The following is a 14049-nucleotide window of genomic DNA, read 5'->3' as shown; positions in this document are numbered from 1 at the left end:
TAGCCAGACTGAGGGACACTGTGCTGTTTTTCTTTTTTTTAATCTTTTTTTTTATTCTGTTCAGAACAGTCTGATGTTGGAGCAGAAAATGAAAAAAAAGACGAGCTGTAGTATTTTTAATTTATGTTTTCGCAAATGTCTTAATAAGCAATATACTGCACAAAGTAGAGTGTGTTTTTCAGCCCGACGAGCTTTCTCTCTGGAGGGAGGGGGGCGGGCAGAGAAAGCAGAGAATTGAGAGTTAGGGAAGAAATGGGAGGAGGGAGGGATGTTGAGGGTGGGTGGGCGGGTGGGCGGGTTGGAGGGGTATTTAATGTGGGGAAAAAGTCTATGTATATTTAAAAGAATAAACTGCGATTAGTGGGTAGCACCTGTGTGTCTTGTTGTTTTTGATTGACAGACATTGAGGACATCCCAGTTTTTTACCACATCATTGCTGATACTGCTCTTTAGATTTCCAATGGGTTGGTATTAGCACAGATACTGACCCTATTAAGTAGATCAGTTATCATCCAGATGTGACTGTTCAGCACTGAAGACAGTTACTTCATTAATGTCATTAAATGTAACATAACTACACTAATTCTGCCATGGCAGGCTGCCTAATCAATTTTAGAGCCACAGCAATTCCCGATATAAAATATTTGCTTATTTATCATTATATGCCAGGTATCAAATCAGCACTTTGTATTGACAGGATCCTCGTATCCTTTAGGTATTTTGATTAGTATGGAAAGAGAGAAAAAACATAGCTAAAACATGTATTTTGTGCTGTAATTGGAAAAGCCTGTACCAACATATTTTTCAACACACTTTTAATTAGAACAGCCTGCATTTGAGTTTCATGTTACAGTCTGGAAAAAAGTCATTTAAATGAGTATTTGTACGTTTTGCTATTGCTATATAGCCAACATTAGCATTAGCAGCTGTTGACGTACAGTCTACTAAAAACATTGTCAGTTCAGCATCAGACTTTCTTTGTTTATTCGCCAAGAGCTGTCCCCAGCGGGTGAAAGCAGCCCTCTTGTTTTACTTCTATTTCTATAACTTGTTCTTGTTCTTTTCTTCTACTGAAGTTAGCATGCTAACAGGCTTGCTAGCTCACTTTCCAAAACTGGGTCACTGTATTGTCCAGTCTGCCCTAAAAGAGTGGCGTTGCTTGGAGGGCATGTTATAACCTCTTGTGTTGTAAATGCAAGTAATGGATGAAGTTCTTGGCAAGGCTGTGAAGTAAACAGTTGTTAATGGTAACATTGGCTATGTAGCAATAACAAAACTTACAAATAGCTCCTTTCAAATTTGCTTTTAATCGCTTTTATTTAAAAATGCAGTCTGAGGAAACGAATTTCAAACTTCACAAAACGCCTCCAGAGACACACAAAACATTATTCATCTGTTTTCACAGGCTGAATAATACTAACCATTACAAGTAAATTGAACTTCATGTGTGAAATTGGTGGCATGCCCCTTGAAATCTAGTCTTCAAAAGAGTATCTTATTCCAAAAAATACTTAAGTCAAATAAATGCTTATATGTCAACTAGTATCCAGCCCCTACTTAAGACAATATTTTAGTTCACTGTGTAACATCTGAGAATCATCTGCAGCGAAAAGTTCAATAACAAGATCAGTTCACAAAGAAGCTAATGTTCCATCAAGCTTACATAAGTTTATTTACCGCACTCTTAGCATGAACTTTTCTAATTGTGCATGCATGTGTTTTGATAAAAACAAATTGGAAGCATAACGTCAGACTCTGGCTTCTGATAACACACATAATATAACAAACAATAAAGAAAGCAGCCGAGTACCAGTCACAAAAAGATTCCCTCTTGCGGATTGTTTACAAGTCGGCATGAGAGCAATCTTAAGCTTTAATGAGTTTCCTTCCCCGGCTTCTGCTGCTCCACTGAAACTGCTCAGTGGCCACAAGCAGACAGTCTCTGGTTGTTCTGCGAAATTCTGCAAATATTAATGTCAAACTGTGTCAAGTCACTCACTCTGCATTGCTGAAAAGAGTCCATGTTTTGTAAATATTCCCCCGCTAAAAATACTGAGGAACAGCTATATATATATCTCACCAACAAAATAGTCAGTCTTTCCCTGTAATACACTGCTCATAATGTAGAAAGAATTTACTTGAAATAAATAAATAAACTGCAAATACTGCCACAGTTTTATATTAGGTTGCTTGTCAACAGGTATTGCACATGTCCATTATGTCCTTGCCAGTTACTTTTAACTTATAAATGTTGCAGTTTTTGTGACTCGCACGTTTTCTGGAAAATGCTGCTGAATGGCATTTAAGTCCATTTGACCCACATTGTAGCAGTATATGTGATTCAAGAACAATAAGAACAATCAAGAACCAAAGGAGCCTATCTTTCTTATTTTATTTTGAGGTTAAAAATAAATGAATCCACCCACAAATCTCATCCACCAACCCACACAAACACACAGTTATTCATTTACACACCAGTGCAACCCCTAAGTTGTGTTTCTACAGCGGCTTCGAAGGGCTCAGATGGGTGTGACTAACTCTGTAAATTTTAACCAGAGTGGAGGGGGGCTAGATAAAACCAGCAGTCCCTGGGAGACCAGTGTTTACATGAGAGCCAGAGTAGAAGGATCCCATGAAGTCAGACAAGAGCAGATTTTCATGCGTCTTCTTCTTTCTCTCCTTGACTTTTTTGTGTTCACACTTCTTACTTATACATCACTATTATACAGGCTTAACAGCATTATCTTAAGGTGGATCTATGACGTTACCTTTACAGATTGGTGATATGACTATGTTTGTAGATACAACTGTCACTCCACTTTTGTCACACCAACATTTGCAGTCCCAACGACTTGCCCTCTGTGGCTGTCTCAAAGTGTTTTCTGACCCCTGGTGGTGAGCGCTGGTATTGCAGCCCCACATTCAGATCTGCAGTAGGGCATCAATCTGCAAGTGAATGCAACTCATGCTCAAAAAAGTAGAGGCAGGTTTTTGATGAGGTGCAGCTTCTTTTTATGGCAAATGTTTTCAAAGAAAGACCCTGGCATATTAGATCATTTGCTTTTATGACACACCCTTGCACCAGTGTTTGTAAAAGTTTTCCAGCTGTATACCGTTATTGATCCATTAACTTCTGGATCATAACTCAGTAAACTTACACTGCACCATTTCCTATAATTTCCCTGCAGTGTCTGTCTGCTTTCCTCATTCCCAGACAGTCGAGTGGATCAGGGCTACCACTGTTTCTTGTTCCTGTCAGATGAAATGATCTTGACACGCGTCAACTGTCTCTTCAAAAAAACAGCAAGTCATCCTCCCTCATTGATCTTTCAAACAGAAATGTTCTGTTTGATTTAAGAATTGAAAAAATACCACCATATGTCAAAAACATATAAATATTAACTATACAAAAGATCTTTGCACTAAAAAAAAAGGAAATGTTTCTGGAAATATTCCATTGCTACTTTAAAATTATATAGAAAAAACATGAACTAGTTTACCGTTAAATACTAACATGCAACCAGCAACATTGCAAAGCTGGTCTAGACACAATTTTACCAATTTACATGTAATGCCAACATTTACTAGGAGATATTCAGCCATCCTCTTCGGTTATACTGAGGAAGATACTCTATTATGTTTGACATAACCAAGATCAAAGAGCTGGTCATTGATTTTCTAAAGAAAACAGACACACCTTTGTCTTTTTTCAGCACATGGCAAGATTAAACAATGTCTTTTACTGTGTGATACTTTACTGAGGTGAATATTTATGTCAATCAGATCAATAGTGTCCAGAGGCTTCTCTTTGTGAATGGTTTCATGGATCCTGTGCAAAAAGACATTCAGTTTCCCACAGTACAGATCATTAATCTGCAGAAAACAGGTACTTTTAACCTTTGTAAATGAAAGGAAATTTAAACAGTGCGCTTAATAACTACAACTGTATTAACAACAACTGTTTTGGCTTTTCTTTATTGCCTGGAAATGAAAAATATTCTTAATATTTCAATATTATAATCCAGTGGCAAAGACAAAGACATTCGTGTTACTGTTTGGTGATGAGCTCTGTTCATTGATTCCTAAATCACTTCACTTAGTATCATCCATAAATACTCGTATTATGGCCCAGCTGATCAGTGCTCATCAGCTGCAGTTCATTGTCTTTTTTTCTTTCTTTTTTAATCCCTGAGCGAGTGCAGTTCCTCCTCTTCATCTATATGACATCAACCAGTGTGTGGGCAGCGCCCTCGATGGCCTGGCTCAGGACTGACAGGTGGTAATGCACTTTGTCCCAGTCGCTTGACTGACCTGATGACTCAGCGTTGGCATAGGCATCAGCCAGACCTGGGAAGGTTGCCTTGCCGGCACTACTTGAGGCCCAGATAACATGCCTGTGTGACGGGAAAAAGAAATAAGAGTGATATATCAATGATAGGTGACTGAATGGTTAACAGAGATGTGCTCAGACACAATGAAGCAGATGGTCACTGTCACTATCCATTAAATGCCTTAAAGAGAGGAGTATAACAGTCACTGACAGAATTTTTTAAAAAGAAACTCAGCCCTGGGAACCCTCAACAATACACCATGTGGTATTAATAAAAAATAGTTTATTGTGGAGAATTGAAATATTTACAGAAACCAAGAGTCAACTATGCTAGCAGCTCTGTCAGGCTGTATTTAGGCACAGTGGTTTGAGCTAACGACAGCATGCTAACATGCTCAGATGATAATATTTTGCAGATATAGTATTTAGCATGTTCACCATCTTGGTTTGGTGTGTTAGCAGGCTAATATTTGCTCATGACCCTAACACAAAGTACAGCTGAGGATGATGGAAATATCATCAGTTTTGCATGTGTTTGGATATAAACCACAGTACAACATTTGACCTGAAGTTAAGAAATCAGCAAAGTTATAACAGTTAATGGGCATGAATGTCTGCATCATTTCATTGCAATCCATCCAATAGTCAAGACATCTAATTCAAAACAACAGTTAGAGGAAAAGTCAAGGCATCAATTTCATGGCAATCCATCCAATTATTCCTAAGTCTGGGTGAAAGCTGTGGACCTCCCACACAACTGTATTTCTCCACCTTTTTGCATAATTTTCCCTGAAGCTGTCAAGCACAGTGCACACAACAAATTACACCCTATTTTGCATGCAGCGTGCAGACACGAGACGGGAAAATCCTCCTCTTACCTGTATGCATATTTATCTGGGAAGGCCAGAGGGTCCAGGAAAGCTCGGTCCAGCAGCATGAGCTGGTCGTTGATCCTTCTGACCTTCAGCGGTCTGAGAGAAGAGAGATAGAGAGAGGTGGTGTGGGGGGGATTGGCATTCATTTCCATGTATACAGAAGAGGAGATAACAGTACGTCTGTATAGCCTATGTATGGTTGTGTTCTTACGTTTCATTTGCCAGGTCTGAGGTGCGAATCTCCTGGTCCAAATGAGCAGCTGCACTGCGAAAGCTGGCCACCGCGCGCTTCAGTGGTTCTGAAACAACATGAAATGACAATTAAACATAAAACCTAGATGAAATACTTTCACCTGATATTAGATTTCTATCACTGTGTGCTGTGTACTGCAGTGTTCCCTTGCATCACTGTCTTCTCATTACCCATGGATATATTCATTTCTTTCAGTTGTTGTTGATATAGGGTCACTGCTGTGTTGAGGTAGTCCTCCAGACTCTCAGCGTAGTCACTACAGTTTAATGGCAGCACCAGGCTATCAGCCAATCGGATCAGGACGTTTCCTGCTGTCCTGGCGATGGCTTGGTGACTGACGAACCCTGAGGGTGGGAAATGATAGAATTAGATGTTATTCAGCACAAGAATTGTTGGGAAAATTTTTACTGTCTCTTCAGTTGTCATCAGAAGCTTTTTGTTAAAATACACCAATTGAGAGATGAAATGAAAGATATAACATAAAAGAAAGTATAATCTACAGCTCCATGACAGACGTAATTCAAGGACTGGGATTTTTACCATCGACTATGGCTGTACAAGAAAATCCAATATGTGATAACATGAGAGACGGAATTGCTCACCGGGATCAATGAACTTTGAGGCGTAGTCAAAGGTGTCGTATGCTGTGTGATACGCAGGGTATATACGAGCATTTGTTTTACTCTGTATGAAGACAAATATCCACATGACAGGAGTTACAAAACCAACTAAATGAGCTCAGGTCAATTCAGACTCAGAATTTTCTCCTCACAGGTGTGTGCTGAAATTAAAAACTTTTCATCTCTTTATTTATATATTAAACAAATGAAGAGAGCTGGCTGCTCCCGCCTAACATGGGCCACACATTTAGGTGGAAAAATCAAACTTTATCACAGGTGAAGATCATTTGAAAATACTATTGTTACCATTCAGTGTTTCTACATCCAACATACAACAGTAAAGTCATCAGAACAGAAATCTGTTAAGTCAGAGGCGAGTGAGTTTCATACCCTGTCATACGTGTATGAAATGTCCATTGAAGAGATTCCCAGGTAATGGACAAAGGCAGCGTAATCACTCCCTGCACCTGACAGGTATCCCACCCTATCAGAGGAAGACAGAAAACAAGAACCATCATTTTAATGATTTAAAGCAACAATTTAATGATTTATTATCAGACCTGGGATTTAGTTGGGGATACATTCTGTTTACTTCAGTACAAACACATTCATGATGCAAATCTGCTCACAATACAGTTAATAAACAATGTACTGTATGGAGGGAAGAACCGGGCTTTACAGAGCCGCAATGATGTTAATTCAAACTGTCATGTCCATCTCATCTCATGCTACTGTTGTTGCTGAGCATGTACGCTCTTTTGCACAACCATACTTCCTTTGTTGGTCATCTGATCAGGATATGAACAGTTAACCAACTAACCCTTTTGTTTCAAATGTCCAGTCATGAGCCAGTTCTTCTTTAAAAACTCACTGACTCTATGGGGATTTCTCCCAGGATGCAATGCAAGATGTGGGAAATTTCTAAAAGGTGTTAACTGCAGTTCATTACCTGGGAATGGTTCCATGGACTGGGCTTGTCCTGTTTGAATATCGTACCCAGTTGTCGTACACAGACGTGGAGTCCAGTCCAGGTGCATTCACCTAGAGAACAAACACACTTTAATGTGACAGGGTCCTGGTCAAGTTTAAACACCTGAATTACATTGTTTTGAAGACCTAACCTGTTTTGCTGCTGTGAAGATGACGTTCTGTACCGATGGCATCCCTGAAGCTCTGAGGGTGGCATTGGCTGAGGAGTGGAGGATGAATGGGTATTTCTGATTAACCTCACTATTAACTATTCAATTTCTAAGGCACAAGACTTATGGTTAGTGAACACAACCTACAGCAGCAGGAATTCTTCTTCATCAAATTAACATTTTGTGTCCATCAAGTACGGCTGCTTTTGTCCAAGAGTAACCAGGGAGTGACACCTCTTCAAGGCATTTGCTAGATATTTAGTGCAGATGGAGCATCTTACCAAAAACAGCTATATCCACATTGATGTAAGCAACGGTGCGTTCGCTCAGCTTGGTGAAGTATTGCTGCAGAAAAGACAAGATCAAAGTCAGATTTAAGCTAAGTATACAAGCAATACTTAAAGCAACATATGTCATTTGCCACTCTACTGACCATTATGGAATAAATGTAAACTTAATGTAACAGTAGCAAAAGTAGAGAGGAGTGATCAACTCAGAAAAATGACCCAGTGATGTATGTTACGCAGGAGTATTCATCTAAAGTTTGCTGACATTAGCTAACATTAGCCAACATAAGTTACTTGGTTATGCCGGACCAAGGAAGAAAGTCAAAACTGATATAGCTTTTAAACAAACAATTTAGAAGTACAGTTATGTTCACATTCGCTTGCTTGGTATCATGTCTAATCCTGTGGATTCATTGTAAATCACCTCTGTGTACTCTGCAGACCCAATCAGGCCGAACTCCTCTGCTCCCCAGCTTCCAAAGATAATGGACCTGCGAGGCCTCCATTTGCCTGCCGCAGAGAGGAACAGAAATGAGCTTTTCATCCAGCACCATTTACAGTAAGATACAATCAGAAACCATCACTCTTCTCACCCTGCTTGACCATCTTTCCCAGCACCCTGCTCAATTCCAGCATGACCGACGTCCCGCTGCTCGGGTCGATGGCACCGTGAACCCAGCTGTCCCTGTGGTTCCCATAGATCACATACCTGTCTGTGGAAATAAACACACGGAGCAGCCGCAGATTATTTGCAAGATTAAAACAGATGACATCATATGGCCAATTTGGTTTGAGTCACCAGTCTCACCTGGCTCGACGCTCCCTCTGATAACTCCCATCACATTGGAGGAGTTCTTCACCTCTTCATGGTTAAATATGTCCAGTTTCACATCACTGGAACAAGGAGGAGAGACACTGCAATACTGCTGCTTCATCTCCACCAAGATGTATTTAGGAAAATGTAATTTTACTCTCTACTCTCAAAGATGTCAAAGGCCTAATATGCTATTGAAAAGTGAAGAAAAATAGGTGATTGTTTGAAGTGGATGCAGGTTTGCAGCAAAATACTTTATAACTTATAATAATAATAATAATAATAATAATAATAATACATGTATTTAAATGCACCTTTAAAAACAGAATTTACAAAGTGTTTTGACAATCGAAGCAAAAGGATAAATGGGCGATATAAAAACAGAAAGCCGGACAGTAAAGACAAGCAAAAGCTGTTTTCAGTCAAGAGCTAATATTGAAAGGTCGTCTTGACACGTCTTAGTAACTTGTAAAGTGACAAAGCAGTTCATTGGAGACTCATCTTTTCTCTCCACCAGTTCTGTGTTTATTGTTGTATATGGAAGACTTTTCTACTTCCCTGTTGAAATTTAATATGAAGCCACTCCTCGCTGTTGTAACACCATTTACTCACGAGTCATTTTGATGAACCAGTTGCATTGCTCAATAAAAATAATTACTCCTCCAAGTTCAGATTTCAGTGCATCTGGTGTCTGCTGGTTGTTGACTACCTGTTGTTGAAAGCAGATGTAAGTTTGAACCCTGGACCGCCAAAGTTGTAGGTGCACTTGAATGCTCCCTGCCATGCAGCTGGAGCAGCTTTTCCACCCAGCTCACTGAAATGCCCGGAGGAAAAAAAAAAAAAGTTAGAATTAGTTCATAATCAACTATTTTGGGCTGTATCAATTACACAAGTTCACAAGTTTGTCTCAGACCAGATTAATTTGTAGGCATCCTCGAATCCGATTGGTTGAATTGGAATAGGAGGGATTCCTGTAATGTCCTCGACTGGAATTCTGTAGGTTTCCTCTGCAAAATAGTGAATCATAAGTAAATCTATGTTTCTGTTTCTGAAGAATTTATGGAAAAGTAGAAATGACCTGATTTTATCTTTATGTGTAGCTGTTATAAAAGTCCCCCCTCAGAGACTGGTGGAGCTAAAGTGCAGCAGTAACAGACTAAACACACAATAAAGAAGAAAAACACTGTTTTTTATACTGTACATTTTTACATCACTAGTTACCTTTAGCAGCCAGGTAGGGCGTGAGCATGTCTCCATAGCGACTGTTAAAGGATCCTCGCTCCACACCAGAGGGCGGCATGTACCAGGAGTGAGGATACGTCTCATTCACATCTGACATGAGACTATCGTTGATGTCCAAAGGGTCTGTGTAGACGAGTACACCAATGACACCGTAGGGTGCTGCATTGATGGCCTGGAAGAGACGCACACGGCATTTGGTAAACATTTATCTTTTCAATTAACTCAGTGTAACAGACATTCCTACTTGGAAACTTCCCAGTACAACCACTGTTTTACAGATGGCCATTAAACTAGCCACTGCTCGTGTGACACACACACTTACCCAAACCTTTTAATTTTTGAATTTCAGATTTGTGTTTGTGTTCTGGGTTTTGTTGACTAAATAATGAAAATAATAATAATAATGAAAATAATAATGAAAATAATAATAATAATAATAATAATAATAATATGATGTGAGGTATCTTCAGTTGACATGATCTCAGTTCTCTGCAAAGACTCAAAACAAGTTTGGTTTAGATTTATTGGACAGTAAACTTGTGACATTATAACATGGTTGTCCTCCAAACCTTTAACTGTCTCAATAAAAAGTGTTGTTAAAAGTTATAGGTGTTGACTGTATTGATGAAGACATGCAACGCTCAGGAGCGTGTGACCGCCACTTTAGGCACAGAAGCTTTGATTCTCCTGAACAGTTTGTACCTATTTTATCTTTATTTTAAAAAAGCACAAACTTGATAAACAGCTTACTTTAGCTGCTCTCCCTGCTCCTCCGTATCTGGTGATAGCAATGGTTCCTCTCAGGTCGGTTGTCTCATTCAAAAGCTTGTAGTCACTTGGTGTCCCCTGGTTGGCGTAAACCAGTTTCCCCTAAAACCATCAGAAAAGTCAGCACTATGTCAACAGCAGCAATTCAAGAAGGAAGCCAGTAAACTGACAGCAGGACAAGGTGATGTGATCTTTTTATACCACAAACTTAAACAATGGCTAATGGCTTCCTTTTGTGTAGTTTCTTTCCCCAATTATTTCCCCAAAGAAATATATACACTGTATTTTATCAGACACTCAACCTCGCCTCTAATATAAAACAGATAGTAATGTTATTTATCAGTCTGCCTTTTCTTAACAGATGGGCCCCTATTGTTTTATTAACTCAGTTTACATCACAGCTTGTAATGTTATCAGTGCCTGATAAGACATACAAAAGGTTTTGGCCTTGAAGAAGTGATATATCTGTTAGGAAAGTTTTGCGGCACCAGTAAACTACCAGAGAGTTAAATGGCTAAAAATGATCCAACCTAGTTGTTTTTTTTACACTTGATTCTATCCAGTGTCATTCTTTATTTGCTTATTGTGTTGAGAGTTTCCTGCTCTTCCTGGATGATCTTCAATCACTTGCAAACTCTTGTATTGCCACAGTATATTGTTCCTGAGAGCCTATAAAGAAGATGAATAACAGATGCAGTAAATGCCCCATATCTCTGACAGAAGGTATGACAAATTAAGAAAGTTTATGACAGATAAGCACGAGGTGTGTGTGCCAGTATGACAATCATGTGATTTCTATACATTGAGTGAATTATTTCCCAGAAATTATGTGTGCTTTACTAAAACATGAAGTGCCACAAACACTTCTATCTACAATCTATCTTTTTATTTGTCTATTTATCTCCCCTTCAACAAACCTAGGGCAAAAAAAAAAAAATATATATATATATATATTAGTAAATTATTAAATAATATATAGGAAATGAGAAATACCTTTCTGATGCACATCAGATGAGATACGTTTTTGTTTATGGAGTGACTACAGTCTAAATTACTCTGATCAAATTAAAGCATAACAACATTTACTAACTAAATGTAATGATTTGTAATGATCAATCCCTCTACAGAGCCCTGTAGCGAGGGCTCGGTGATCGTTAATGGAGCTTGAAACAGAGTTTAAGATACAGTACATGTGTGTATGTAGCTTCTTTTCTCCTTACTTTTGGGTTTCCTTTTGGGGAGTATGCAGCATATGGCTGAACCACATCAGGATCATCTTGGTCCGGAGTATAAGTCTTCTCTTTTTCTCTGGCGGTGTACAGCACAGCATCAGATGGGCTCACTGAAATGAGCAACACATGGTGATTGGTGTGCTAGTAAACAAGTGAAACTCACTATGTTTGTATGTTTCACCGCAGTAAATCATACAGCAAAACACACAAAGGAAAGCCGACTGACTCGCCATCTTATAACGTAAAGTTTCAGTCGCTACGAACCTGTTAATCTTGAATCTTGAGCTCCTTTAAATGTGTTTTTTTATTTTATTTAGACCAGTGCTTTAAAAATATGCTTAATGACAGATTCTGACAAAAAAAAAGTAGAGATGGCGCGAACATCTCAACTTTCAACCCAACACACTGATTAGCCTGTTGACTCACCTACAGTGACCTTATTGGGGTTCTTGGGGTCAGGGAAGGACAGGTAGACCATGTACTCCTCTCTCCAGGCCTCATCCAGACCAGTTTCGGGGTCCTGCCATCTCTTTAGCATAAACTGCACTGTCTGTTCATCTCCAGCTGTTGTGGCCATATGGGGCACTTTTGTCAACTCCCTGTGGAGGAACGAGAGGATAAAGAAAAGTTTGATTGAATAATGTGTGAATTGGTTCCTTGAGGAAACAACAAAGGGATCATGACACATGATAAAGCATCCACGGCTTTACAGGTATAACCCTACATGTTGTAGCAAAGAATCTCATGATGCTAAATGAATCCCACTGGATCTCATAAGAATACAGATTAGCCTTTTTTAGACTGAGACACTTCACTATTAAAACCAAATAAACCTCCTTTAAGTCTTAATAGGTTGAAATCTTTGTACAATCCACTTTTTTTCTTACTCAAACAAACAATATTTTTCCTTTTTTGTCTTTGTATTTTCACTTTTTTTTGTATCACTTGAACAAATGAAATGAGATAAAGGATGACTGAGTGACCAACATAATCACGTTGATCATTCATCAACTCACCTTAAGTTTTCCTGAATCTGGATGTTGTCCACCTCAGACAGGAAAATCTCAATGAGACTCTCGTCCACGTCCTTCGCCACATCCCTCACCCAGGTTGGTCCCGAGCTGCTGCTTTTGTTGATACCAAAGTGGCCGATTAGGATACCGGAGGTCAGTATGACAGCGCCACACACAATCCCAATCAACACCTGCTTTATCATTCTCATCCCTGGGATAAGCTCCTCTAAGAAAATAGTTCACCTCCTCTTTGGACCTGAATCTTGTGTCTGACAGTGAGATTTGTCCAAATGTCAGAAAGTTTTTGGTAGTGTTGCTTATAGATCCATTAGGTAAGAGAGAGTGATTGCAACTGATTCCCAAATGATCCCTGCAAAATCAGAGCAGCTGCTGAAGTGACCTCCCATAAGAAGGAGGCAATATCATTGTAAGGTTTACTCATTACTGTTTGCAGATGGGATGGACTTTAACCCTTGTGAGGGGGTGTAAATCCATTTATTTTAAATGTCCAAACTCACGCTGTGAGTGTGCGATAAATAATTGAATTCCAGATGATATTCAGTTGCTTTCAGCTCCACACGTCTATCACTGGAAATGTCCTCCAATCAAAGAAGAAAATATAAAACAAAAAGAGTTTGAATATTGCTGATCATAAACTCTAAAGCTGTTCAACTGCTCTAAAAGATTTCTGTTTAACTCGTCCTCACATCCCCAAAGTTTCCAATAACACTAAATACTGCATATCACAGTGGATCTTTGTGTCATTCATGCCCTGGTAAAACAAGCCGCTGCCACTCCCCCAGACAGACAAACAAGTGACGAGGAAGTGATGTCCTGACTGATGACCTGCCTTGATGAGAGGACTGACAGACTGCATTTTCATTTTCTCCCCAAAAGAGCGTAGTGACATATAAATGTAAATGCAATGGACTGTGGTCGCTGTTTACATATTATATTAGAATATTGTCACTGTAGAGCAGGTTAAGTCTTTGAAAATTAATTGTTTTAGCCTGTTATTTTTCTGCACCAGATGCTTTGAGGATGGAACAATATATTATAATCATGGATTTTTACATTTAAAGGAGAATCCAACCCCTTTTTAAGAATTCCCATTTCTCATTCCTGCGCCCCCTAAAACAGATTGGTGAATTTTTGTAAACATGCAGCACTGTCCTCTAAAGTTAGAAACCAAAGGGAGAACCTTAAAATGGGAAATGTCATCCCAGTTTGCACTGTAACAAAGAATGGAGCTCTGATGCTGTGAGGCCATAAAATGTTCTTACACCAAAAGTGTTTCAAATCTTAAACTTTATATCCAATTCAAATCTGGATGAGACCTGTTAGGGGGTACACTACACAGCTACTGTAGTTATGGGGTTAGGGCAGTAATTTAAGTAATATCAACTAGATAACTTCAGTAGTTTGACAGATGAACACTCAATAGCTGTTAATGTGGGGAATTCAGTTAAAAAGACT

At 39.1% G+C, this 14049-nt stretch overlaps 1 protein-coding gene across 1 annotated transcript; it reads right to left on the bottom strand.

Annotated features, from left to right (window-relative positions):
- Positions 1-3959: 3959 nt before the first annotated feature.
- naaladl1 (N-acetylated alpha-linked acidic dipeptidase like 1) lies at positions 3960-12980 on the bottom strand. The gene is made up of 19 exons (XM_056376703.1): positions 12577-12980; positions 11987-12159; positions 11549-11670; positions 10311-10430; positions 9540-9732; positions 9232-9325; positions 9028-9132; positions 8313-8398; positions 8098-8217; positions 7929-8014; positions 7499-7562; positions 7200-7267; positions 7028-7119; positions 6469-6562; positions 6061-6142; positions 5629-5802; positions 5417-5504; positions 5209-5301; positions 3960-4394 (listed from the first exon to the last, which is right to left on the bottom strand). The coding sequence occupies exons 1-19, from the start codon at positions 12780-12782 to the stop codon at positions 4217-4219; spliced, it is 2238 nt and encodes a 745-aa protein (XP_056232678.1). The 5' UTR covers positions 12783-12980; the 3' UTR covers positions 3960-4216.
- Between the last annotated feature and the right edge of the window lie 1069 nt (positions 12981-14049).

The sequence above is a fragment of the Seriola aureovittata genome, chromosome 5, assembly GCF_021018895.1.
Source record: "Seriola aureovittata isolate HTS-2021-v1 ecotype China chromosome 5, ASM2101889v1, whole genome shotgun sequence".
NCBI classification, from domain to species: Eukaryota; Metazoa; Chordata; class Actinopteri; order Carangiformes; family Carangidae; genus Seriola; species Seriola aureovittata.
Note: the sequence above shows the minus strand (reverse complement) of the source record. Positions and strands in the feature narration are given on the sequence as shown.

What these genes read in the sequence shown, in the direction of transcription:
- naaladl1 (XM_056376703.1), bottom strand. Translation starts at nt 12,782, where the DNA reads ATGAGAATGATAAAGCAGGTGTTGATTGGGATTGTGTGTGGCGCTGTC. An exon ending in GGGAAAGATGGTCAAGCAGG is followed by an intron (nt 8,015 to 8,097) that starts GTGAGAAGAGTG and finishes TCTCTGCGGCAG; the next exon opens with GCAAATGGAGGCCTCGCAGG. An exon ending in CCAGATAAATATGCATACAG is followed by an intron (nt 4,395 to 5,208) that starts GTAAGAGGAGGA and finishes CCCGTCACACAG; the next exon opens with GCATGTTATCTGGGCCTCAA.